At 43.3% G+C, this 12,043-nt stretch overlaps 1 protein-coding gene and 1 non-coding gene across 3 annotated transcripts in view; both read left to right on the top strand.

The window, feature by feature from the left end:
* The window catches only part of PM20D1 (peptidase M20 domain containing 1), a 33,515-nt gene extending 28,831 nt beyond the window's left edge, over positions 1-4,684 (top strand). Inside the window, exons 9-10 of one of the 2 annotated variants that reach the window (XM_053605277.1) lie at positions 81-180; positions 1,478-4,684. In XM_053605277.1, the coding sequence (XP_053461252.1) occupies positions 81-180; positions 1,478-1,601 (224 nt within the window). In that variant the 3' untranslated portion in view covers positions 1,602-4,684. The remainder of the gene's footprint in view (positions 1-80; positions 181-1,477) is intronic. The other variant, XM_053605276.1, reaches the window with a different exon arrangement.
* Positions 4,685-5,518: 834 nt separating this feature from the next.
* On the top strand, positions 5,519-5,621 carry LOC128597879 (U6 spliceosomal RNA). Its single transcript, XR_008383434.1, has one exon. It is a non-coding gene; the product is annotated as a U6 spliceosomal RNA (small nuclear RNA).
* Positions 5,622-12,043: the final 6,422 nt, after the last annotated feature.

The following is a 12,043-nucleotide window of genomic DNA, read 5'->3' on the forward strand; positions in this document are numbered from 1 at the left end:
AGTGACCAGTTGCCCTAATTCTCTAGCCAGCCCACCTCCCACTACTTCCTTGGCTTGGTCACTCAGTCTATCTCTTCTAGGTTTTTGTATCGGTAACACAGACAGCCGACACTTTACAAACCTCACCACTGACATCTACCGGTTCAACCCCGTCAACCTGCACCCTGAGGGCTTCAAGAGGTGAGTGGAACAGGTGTGAGCAGCAGGCAGGAGAGGGGCGAGATGAGAGAACGTCCGACCTGCCCCTTTTCCAACCCCATGCTCCTGACACTCCACCAAAGGCAGGAAAGTCAGGACTTGACAAACTAAAATGGAGATGTCATAGAACCTAATTTGCCCTTGTCATCCCAGAATTTGTGAGAATTGGCCCCTCTTTTACATGGATGAAGATAATCAGTTGTTTGGTGAGAACCTGGTGGAATTAGTACCCTTGGGTGCTAAACCCAGCTCTTTCTCTCTTTGGGAGAGTGCTTACCTTCTAGAACAGTGGTTCTCAACCTTCCTAATGCCACGGCCCTTTAATACAGTTCCTGTGGGTTGTGACCCACAAGTTGAGAACCGCTGCTCTAGAGCTCATCTTCTCTACCTACAAAATGGGAGATTCCTCACCATTTTCGGAGTTGCAAACACACAACAAGGCAAAGGTGGGCATATGCTTTGACTTCTCAGAAGAAAATGCCATGGAAATACAAAATGTGATCACCAATTGTAACCACTATGTGCAAATTACTACCTTGGCAGTTCCTCAGCAAACTTTTAATCTTGGGGTATGAGCGGGTGAATTCCATTTACTTCTCTGCTCCTTATCACATCCACACCTGATTTCTCCATCATAAATCAGTTATAAATAGAATGAAAATGTTTGAATATAAGCCTAAGAACAACTTTCATGTTTTTGTTTTTTAAATAGGGGACAGATAGCTACTCTTTTATGTCCTTTACTCTTTGAGGTTAAATGTGTACTATAGTTGTTTTTTTCTGTTTTGTTTTTCTTTTTTGTTTGTTTGTGAGGAGGCAGGTTGGTGGGTGTGAGATTTGACAGTAAAGTTCCTAAGTGAAGCAAAAAACTGGATAGGTGTGCTGGGCAGTTGCCCTCCCTACGCTCCCTTACCCCTAATAAGTTCAGGGGCTAGGCAATTGGCTTAGAGATAAGTTTGGCTAGGCACTCTCTCCTAAGAGAAAAAGAAAGATAGTACTACCAGAAGACATATTATTGCAGAGATTTCAGAGCAAGAGATGATTTTGAACTCTCTGGAAATTCATTATGTACACGACTGTTCTTTGTCATGAGCATGGATCCTTGAGGTGACCAACATGTCATATGAAACCTCACAAATGATCTCTCCCACCTTCCCACTTTCTATCCTTGGAGGGTCAAAGGCCAGTGGTTTCAGGGTTGGGGGGTGGGTAGGGTGCATGTTTTACTATAGAACTTGGCCCTCTGCTCCTCCCCCAAATGCCTCTCTCTTTCTCTCAGCATCCATGGAATCAATGAGAAAATATCAGTCCAAGACTACGAGACTCAAGTGAAATTCATCTTTGAGTTGATCCAGAATGCTGACATAGATGGGCGCCCAGTCCCTCACCTGCATGAACTGTGAGGTCAAGGAGCAGCTGGGTTAGGTGTGCAACCCTGGGCCAGGATTATCTCAAGGGGGATAGCTGAGGGTTGGGGGTGCACCAATGATGATGAAACTTTTGGTCAAAGCCACATCATGATTCATTTCCCAGCTGCCTTGCTCACTTCTATTTATTTTTTCATTTTTAAAATTTATTTTATTTATTTTATTTTATTTTTTTTTTTTTTGGAGACAGAGTGTCACTTTGTCACCCTTTGCTAGATTGCCCTCGCATCATAGCCCACAACAACCTACAACTCTTGGGCTCAAGCGATTCTCTTGCCTCAGCCTCCTAAGTAGCTGGGACTACAGGCACCTGCCACAATGCCTGGCTATTTTTAGAGATGGGGTCTTGGTCTTGCTCAGGTTGGTCTCAAACCTGTGAGCTCAGGGCAATCCACCTGCCTCAGCCTCCCAGAGTGCTACCTTGCCCACTTCTAAATTCACCCAATAACAATGCCGAGGGTACAGTAGTCAGCAGAAATCTGGCTTCTCCATTCCTACTAACATCTACTTCCCTTGAGAATTGGGCATTTACTGCCTTCTTGTCCCTTGTATGTCTTATGCTGGTTGTTTCACTGATCCAGCCTCCAGGCCTAACTTAAATGCAGACTTGAAAAATCTCAGCCAGGTTTTACCTAATAGGAGTGTTTAATTTAGGGCACTCTTGCTGGGAGGCCTTCTCCAGGGCTTATATATTTCTTCTTGCTAGAACTTCCTTTTTCCTTTTCTTCTCTCTTCTTGGACTTGTGAGCTGCCCCTTCATCTCTCCTCTCCTAGCCCCTTATCTCTCCCACTACCCTCTAATTTATTCTACATCCAGAGCCGGACTTAAACCATGATCCTACATATTGCCACTAAAATTGGTCAAATAAAGTTTCCATCTCCAGTGGTCACTGAGGAGTAAAACTGAGGTGGGGGCTTTGAAGGAACCCAAGATCCCCTGGTTCCAGAGGCCAGAGACTGTCCTTGGGCTTCCTCTCAAGGGCTCCCTGGGCTTTGTTCCCTCCCCTGCCCTGTTCCGGCCACCTGCTGCTGCTGTCTCACCCCAGGAGGTGCTAATCTGTGGAAACATTTCCCTGGCACATCCTATGGGCTGAGCTTCTAAGTGAAGGGTATTCATGACCCAGCCTCCCAATAGAGCCCAGGACCAACAAGGCCCTGGCATCATGTCCTGGTTCAGACTGATCAAGGGGAAGTGGAGGGCATGGGGTGGGGAGGTTGGGGGCAGGTGGTACAAGCTATCCTCCATTAGGGGACAGCAGAGCTCCTGACTTTTTTCTCTGGCCAACCCTGAGCATATTTGAATCTGCTCAGTAGCTGCCAGGTGGGGGGCATTGGAAGGCAGCATTTCTTGGCTCAAAGCTAGGAGCTGTGCTTTGTGGATCACAAGGAAGTCTGGGTCACATGGAGCTGGGACTTGAGACTCCCCGCTTCTTTCCTCACCAGACAAGGACCTTCCATGCCTTGCTGGGTTCTGACAGCAGTGGGCTCCCTCTCCTCACAAGCCTCCTGCCCTTCATACCCCAATTTCTCACCTCTCTCCTGGGGATAGGAGCTGTTCCTTGGAGCTTGGGCCTGACGGAAAGTGTTAGAAACACAGTGTGGAAATTATTCAAGCTTTTTTGCTACTCCCCAAGAGACTCACATTCCTTTCCTTGCCTTCCCTTTTTTTGGCCAATTCAGTACTTACTCAGCCTTCGTTAGAGGGCGAGCTGAAAAACAAAAATAATCCTTCACATTTGTATAGAACTGTGCAGAGTGCTTTCATATACCTTATCTCAGCAGAGCCCCACAAGAACCCTGTGAAGAAGATATCATTATCCCTTATTACAGGGAAGGAATTGGTTCTAGAGAGGTTACAATCTAGCTGGAGGCATTCAGCTCAAATCCATGTCATTTGGCCCCAAACACACTGTTACTCTGTGACTGTAAACTACTAATGGAATCTACTTCCCATTAATTGTCTTATTTAATCCTCACAACAACTCGGGAGTGTTATTGCCCATTTTACACATGAGGCAACTGGACTCTATGGTTAAGTAACTTGACCAAGGTCAATGTCCTTGTCCAAGGTCATGCAGGTATTAGGGGCAGAGTTTGTCCCAATCCAAAGCCGGTGCTAAAAGTACTGAAGGGAAACAGACTCAGAGAAAGAAGCTAATTTGCCCAAGGTGACAGATTTCTTAAGGAGTAGTGCCGGAATTAAAATGCAGGTCAGAAATCCCCAAGTCCAGCACGGTTCAGTTGTACCACTTGCACCATGCTGCCTGCCCAAGAACCTGTGGTGTGTGGCTCGTTCATTTTGATCCAGGGAGATGTCAAGGACAAAGGCTATTCTACTTTTTGGATTTTGGTCTTCTCTCTAGCTGTCTGTATTCCCTTGGCTGATCTTTCTCTAATCACACCTCTCCCTTTGTCTGCCAGTACCTCTTACCACCCCCACCTCCCAGTTTCCGGATTCAGTTCTTTTCTCTTCTCTGAGTTTGGGGACAACTAGGTTTCTAGTGATCCATGAAGTACCTGGGAGAAGAATGAGCAGCCGACTCTGTCCCCATCCGTCCAATCTCACCACCTTCTTTCAGCTTTAGAAACGATAGTTTTCTGAATCCCCAGATGGGGAATGAAGGCCCTTGAGAGAAAAATGCTATAAATCCTAGCTCTGAGAACACAGATATTTTAGCCTAGAGGCCCCTGACAATTTCTGGAGAGAGTGAGGCCTGCCCAGGACAAGATGAGCCCCAGGACTCTGGACAGGATGGGGCAAGGAATCAGGAACTTTCCTCCACCTCTATTCCCACCCATCTACCCCCTTCCCAAATCCACCTTGGAAGGCCTCCAGCAGATAGTCACCCTACACGCCTGACCAGGACTTAGCTCAAGCTTTTTACTCACATCTTACTACCTAAGGGGAGAGAAAGAGAAAATACTCATAAGCAAAAGAGAATGGGAAAGGAAAAGTATAAATAGGAGACAAAGTTTCTACTCAAGAGCTGAATCCTTCACTAAACTTTTGTGAAAATTTAAACCTAATTAAATATTTTTATAAAAATGAAACTTTGCAATTCGAGTGTTCCATGTCCACCTGTGAACAAAAGAATCAGTATCATGTTTCACATATTACATTTAGCCCTACAAATACGAAAATTTAAGAGTAATATAAATTGTTTAATACTGATGTTCCTCAGCCACCACGTGCAATGTTGCAAACACTACACCTATTCATGGATACCGCCAGAACTAGAAATGGGAACTCAAAGAGAAGCAAGGAAATGGATACTCAGGTGCAGCGCCTGTGGCTCAGTTGGTAGGGCGCCAGCCCCATATACCGAGGGTGGCGGGTTCAAAGCCGGCCCCCGCTGAACTGCAACCAAAAAATAGCTGGGCCTTGTGGCGGGCGCCTGTAGTCCCAGCTACTTGGGAGGCTGAGGCAAGAGAATCGCTTAAGCCCAGGAGTTGGAGGTTGCTGTGAGCTGTGTGAGGCCACGACACTCTACCGAGGGCCATAAAGTGAGACTCTGTCTCTACAAAAAAAAAAATAGAAAATGGATACTCAGCACTACAGTAAACATCATGTCATAAAAGAATCTACTGCAATCATACTTTCTGAGAGGAAGGACTTGACAAGCTAATTTTCTTTTAGCTAAGCACTCTAAGAGCTCAATTCCTCCCCCCCACACCAAAGCCATGGATGGCTATCTCCAAAGTTCACAGTGACACAACCCATAAACCTTTAGGGCATTAAGATACAGTTACCTGGGCAGCGCCTGTGGCTCAAGGAATAGGGCGCCGGTCCCATATGCCGGAGGTGGCAGGTTCAAACCCAACCCCGGCCAAAAAAAAACCACAAAAAAAAAAAAAAGATACAGTTACCTTTTTTCCCCAGAGACAGTCTATGCTTGCTTCAGTAGCACCTATACTGAAATCAGAATGATACAGAGAAAATTAGCATGGTCCCTGCACAGAGATGACACCAAAATTTGTGAAGTACTCCATATTTTTAACGTATACATATTTTGAAATATCATGTTGTACATAATAAACATATATAATGTCTAACAATTTAAATAAACAAGACATAGAGAAAGATATAGAGAATATTTCTCCGGGGCCTGAACCATATTCATTTCAGGAATGTGTGTTCAGCATTACTGGTTGCTCCGTGACAACACTGAGTGTTGAATCCCAAGTGTCAGAGACATCCCTGGTTTTCACAAATTTAGTTCCTTTGTGGTTATGCTACATGACGTCTTCTAAAACATGAAGCCCAGGGAAGGAGGCTCTCTTGCCCAAATCTAAGAGACAAGGTCTTCTTTATGTAACTCGTGGTGCCTGATCTGAGAAATCAGGAAGGCCTGTCTGTGGGGAGGAGGGAGGAGGTGTTCAACCTGTGGCTGATGGACTGCATATGGATTATATGAGGATTTTTTTCTTTCTTTTTTTTTTTGTTTTTTTTTAATTATCTCTGGTATTGAATATCATGAAAATTATGCACAGACCTTTTTTTTGCTCATCAGTGCAAAATAAATACATTAGTGTTTGTGTACTTAATGTGTAGCCCAAGACAACTCTTCTTCCAATGTGCAGTAGAGAAGAAAAATACTGGACACCCCTGATACTGGGGGATCGGGAATTGTGGCAGACAGAGGGAACAGAGCAGGCAAAGGCTATGAGGCTAATGAGAACAATATACCTTCAAAAAACTGAAAGGTGTCCAGTTTGAGCCTTGCAGGTCGGGAGGGGGATTTGAGACTTTGATTGAAGACAATGGAAAAGGAAAATCTAGTTAAGAAGTCTTTCCTTCCTTCTGTCCTTCTGTCCTTCCTTATATTCCTTCTGACACACAGTATTTACTATATGCTAAGTACTGTTCTGATTAACATATATATAAACTCATTTTATCCTAATCTTTACCCTATGAAGTAGGCTGTTGCAGGCAGAAAATGGAGTTAGCAGGTTGGAGAAAGATGGGTGGATTAAAAAGTTACTTAGGTTAGTCAGGTGGGAAGGCAAATTAAAACCACAATGGAGTACCACCTCACATCCACTAGGTTGGCCATCATCTAAAAAAAGTGGAAAATAACAAATGTTGGCAAGGATATGGAGAAACAGGAACCCTGTGCATTGCTGGTGGGATATAAAATGGCATCACAGCTGTGGAAAGCAGTTTGGTGTTTCCTCTAAAAGTCACACATAGAATTGCCTGATAAAATTCAGCAATTCTACTCCAAAAGAAATTAAAATGAAAGGTGTTCCAACAAAAGGTTGTATCTGAATGTTCACAGCAGCACTATTCTCAATAACCAAAAAGTGAAAACAACCCAGATGGCTATCAATGAATGAACGGATGAACAAAATATCTTGTATCCATACGATGGAATATTATTCAGCCATACAAAGGAATTAAGTACTAAGACATGCTACAATGTAGATGACCCTTGAAAATATTACATGAAAGAACCCATTCAGAAAAAGTCACAGATGCGTGGTTCCTTTTGTATGAAATATCGAAAATATTAAAATCCATAGAGACAGAAAACTGACAAGTGGGTTTGCCAAGGGTTGGTGGAAGGGAACAGTGGGGAATAACTGATTAATGGATACAGAATTTCCTTTCATGATGATGAAAATGTCTTGGAACCAGGTAGAGGTAGTGATTATACACATTATGATATAATACATTCCAATGAAGTATATGCTTTAAATGGCTCATCTTATGTGAATTTTACCTCAATAAAAAATAAAATCCAAAGAAAGAAGTTATTTAGGAGATGGCATGGTGGGGAGATGGAGAAGCAGAGGAAGGAGTCAAGAATGACTCCCAGGTCACCACATGAGCAAATGAGAGGGGGACTCCATCTCTGGGATGGGGAAGATTGACGAAGGGGCAGATTTCTAGGAGATAACCAGCTCTGTTTCAGATATGACAAGTTGGAAGTGCTGAGACATACGAGTCTGAAGCTCAGAAATCTAAGATAAAGATATTTGAGGGTCATCAACAAAGCATCATAAATTGATGAGACTCAATATCCAAGGGTCTGACAGAGAAAGAGGACCCAAATGTGTAAATTTAAATTAGAACAAGTCAACAAACATCACAGAAATTTTAAAATACAAGGCATTAAAAAATTAATATAAATTTTAAAATGTAAAGTCTCTATGCTGAAGGACCTTGTAATCTGTCTGGGAAAACAAAACCCATACATAAAATATTAAGCCTATGAAAAGAAGCCTTAAGTTATGTGACTTACTGTGTCATGAAAGCTTACCATTTCAGCTTTCATCTTATGCATTCAACCACATGTTGAATAACCTCCCATTCCCTGAAAATGCCAAATTCTCCCTTGCCTTTCTGCCATTTCACTCTGTTTTCTCTTACTAGAATAATTTCCAATTCTTTTAGGAATATACTTAGGAGTGAAATTGCTCGTTGATATGGTAATTCTATGTTTGACTTTTTGCAGAAAACCCAACTGCTTCCTACAGCATCTGCACCATTTTGCAAAGCTACTAGCAAAAGCACAAGGGCGCCAATTCCCCCCCACTCTCACCAATACTTGCTATGTTCTGTTTTTTCCTTTCTTTTTTTTTTTATGGCCACCCTAGTGAATATACTCCACTGTGGGTTTGATCTGCAATTCCCTAGTGATTAACTTAAATGACCTTTTTATCTATGTACCTTTCTTCAATCCACTGACTCCATTTTCCACCTGTGATATTACAACTTACCTCACAGAGTAATTATTATGATTCAATGAGTTCACATACAAACCCACGCAGTCAGATTCAATCAAAGCACCTCCATGTCTTTGAAGACTTCCTCAGCCTTCCCAAAGTACAGAGTTTCCCCCTATGATGAAGACATATTTTTACTGAAGCTTCCCCAGGAGGTTCTAATATGCAGCCAAGAATGAGAACCACCAGATTGGGGCAATGTTTCTCCATCTGGTTACATCATGGGAGTTACTTCGGATACTTGTTTAAAAGGGTGGATTTCCTGGCTCAACCAGAGAACTTTGGAAACAGAATTTCCAAGAAAGAGACCTGGAAATCTACATTTTTAAAAGAAATGTGCCAAGGTGATTCCTATGACCAGGCCAGTTGAGGAAATCCTGAGCTAGAAGATAGTCATAGGGTAGTAAACATGGAGGATATTTGAAACTAGATAATCTGGTTTGCAAGATACAGTCTCTTGGTATCCTAGCTCCTGCAAGATAAAGTTTATTCATTTTTGGCTTGTGACTCACTTCAGGATACTGCCCTGATTAGCTCCCCACCTGTATCCATCTGGGAGATTGTCCATCTTTAACCCTTTACAGTTAGGCCTGCCCTCACACTCTGTAAAATCTAAACTTCAGTGTGAGACCCAGAGAGAGCTCTTCTTCTTTGATGAAATTCTAAACAGTCCTACTGTATACGGGGAATGTTTCAAGTGCTATATTATTGCAAATTCTCTCATTATCTCTAAGAAAGGGAATCATGTCTTCAATTTATAGAAATGGCCAAGGTCACACACTTCATGTACGGCTAAGTGTGGATTCAAATCCATGTGATCACAAAGCTGTGGAACATTCTGCTTAGCAGTTGTACCCCTCAAAGATTACTTCTCTATCACCAGTTATACTTCGCTGAACTATTTTGCTTACCATTAAGGCTATACTCAGTAATTTTGGAACTGCAGCTCCAAAATACCTGGAATCATCCTGCATAGAGGAATCCCAAGGTAGCTATCCAATGGGCTTTTGGAAAGGGGAGCTAGCTCAGTTATAGAGAAGCAAAAGGGATTGTGACAGCTCTGAGCACAGGTGGCCACACTTCCCTATCCCACCCCACTCACTACATCCTCTTAGAACTGAATGAAACCGGAAGGGGATATCACCTCAGTTCTGGGCAGCAGGAAAGAGTTGACCTCTGAGAGGGAGATAGCAGGGGAGGGGTTTCAGCAAGGGGAAAAATGGGAGGGGGCAGCCTCCTCCAACAGAACAAAAGACAGAAAAGTTTCCAGCCATGTCAGGCTAGTCGTGTGACTATGTTATGCTAATGAGCAGGTCCAGAATCTACGGGGCTCTGAAATTTTATGATGCTTGAAGATGAGTACACAGGTAGTCCATGGAGAAACCACTGGCATATAGCAGCTGTCCCTGAAGGAAGACCAAGGGACTCAGAGGACCTCAGGATAGAGGCTAAATAAACCATATTTTAGGACAAGTGCCAAGCAAGACTGAAGAAATCTGCCCCATAGAGGCTCTTCTCTCATAGGTGCCTCCAAAGGCCCCTGGTAGTGATTAACGACTCTCCTTTCCTTTCCCTAAAACCCTCTGCTCCCCTCCCCCATAAACTCATATTCTAAGGGAAAACACTGTCCTTGCTATGCAAATCCCATTTCACAGCAAGTCATCCAGTCTCTCTCCAACTGGACTGATGCTCCAAGTTCATCATACATAGAAATTTTGGAAGCAATTACCACATTGTCCTCTGGAAGACCTGGGGAGGAGATACTGTGAGTCTGGTATGGTGTCGTTGCAAGGAAGAAATCTCGCTCTCCCACAGTGATGGGAATCAGTCTGAGACTCCTAATCAGGCCTAGTTTCCACCACAGGTGAAGGAAGAGAAGGAGAGCATGCTGGTGAGAAAGCAAGAGAAAAGTGCTATAGAATGCCGCAAGCCTCTGAAAAGACTTTGTTGAAAAGGGGCTGACTTGATGGTCTTCCCCATCTCGGATGGACGTCCAGGCCAGGAGAAAGTTCAAGACAGATTGGATAAAAAGAGTTCCCCAATGGGGAATTGGAATAAGACCCCGCAACCAAAGACTCAGGGAACTTCCTTTGGAGAAAGAAACGTGTTTCTAAGTACAAAAAAGTTCTTTCCACAAACAAGCTTTGCAAAAGGCATGTCTTGAGGCAGGAAAAGACATGACCTTTGGAGGTTCTTGTACAAAGGTCCAATGCTCAGAGGCCCTCACTCTCTTCTTGATACCCCAAACTAAGTCTCCCCCTCTGAAGATTCTGACTAGCTTGCTACCTGCTGCTTGTTCCTGTCTTTTAATTTGTGACCTCTGCTCCCTACATCTGTGCTCCTTGGTTCACAAACTGTAGCTATTTCTGCTCCTTCTGTAGAGAAGGGCTGGGATGTCTTCCCTTTCCCAAGGTCACAGCTGGCTAGGCTGGAAGGAAATCTGCTTCCCCCAGGCCCTCTTGGTTTTTGACTCTAGAGATCAGTGCAACATACAGCAAACTACCCAGATGAGTCTCTTCCATCTCATTCAGCATTCATTCAACATATTTACTGGGTATCTACTGTGTACTAGGAGCTGGGCATACATTACTGATCAAAAGAGAAAAATTAAGTCTTGTCCCTGTGACTCTGACACTTCCAAAGACCCTAAAACCAGGGTCTTCTGTACTAATATACTTACAGAAATGTTTGCAATCCCTATAAACAGCAGAGGATTTGCTGAAATATATAAAGAACCCCTACAAAGCAGTAAGATAGACAGCCTAATGGAAAATGGACACAATACTTGAACTGATATTCAAATGGCAAATGCATGAAAAGGTGGTCAACCTCACCAGTTATCAGGCCGAAACAAATTTAAACTACAATACCACTATACCCACCAGAAAGGCTGAAATGTTTTAATCTTTTTAGATTGACAAAACCAACTGTTGATGAGAAGGCAAAGCAATTGGAATTCTAAGGCACTGTAGGCGGGAGTGCAAATTAATATGAGCACATTGGGAAATTGTTCAGTAGCATTTATGAAAGCTAAATATATGCCTACCCTATGTCCCAGTAATTCTTTTCTTAGGTATTTATTCAATAAACATAACAACATAAGTGTACCAAAGTACATGAACAAAAATGTTACAGCAGGGCGGCAGCACCTGTGGCTCAGTGGATAGAGTACCAGCCCCATAAACCAAGGGTGGCAGGTTCAAACCCAGCCCCAGCCAAACTGCAACAAAAAAATAGCCAAGCGTTGTGGTGGGCGCCTGTAGTCCCGGCTACTGGGGGGGGCTGAGGCAAGAAAACAGCCTAAGCCCAGGAGTTGGAGGTTGCTGTGAGTGTAGTCCTGGCTACTGGTGGGGCTGAGGCAAGAAAACAGCCTAAGCCCAGGAGTTGGAGGTTGCTGTGAGCTGTGTGACATCACAGCACACTACCGAGGGGGATAAAATGAGACTCTGTCTCTACCAAAAAAAAAAAGTTACAGCAGCCTATTCATAATAACCCCAAACTGGGAGCAACCCGAATGTCCATCAACAGAATAAAAGATAAATTGTGGTATATTCATTTAATGGCATACTGTATGGCAATGAAAATGAATAAACTACTGCTATCATAATTCCACGCAATGTTATAGTTGAGTTTCACAAACAATATTGAGAGAAGCCAGACACAAAATGATATCTACTGAATGATTCCAT

Source organism: Nycticebus coucang, chromosome 10 (genome assembly GCF_027406575.1).
Source record: "Nycticebus coucang isolate mNycCou1 chromosome 10, mNycCou1.pri, whole genome shotgun sequence".
Lineage (NCBI taxonomy): Eukaryota > Metazoa > Chordata > Mammalia > Primates > Lorisidae > Nycticebus > Nycticebus coucang.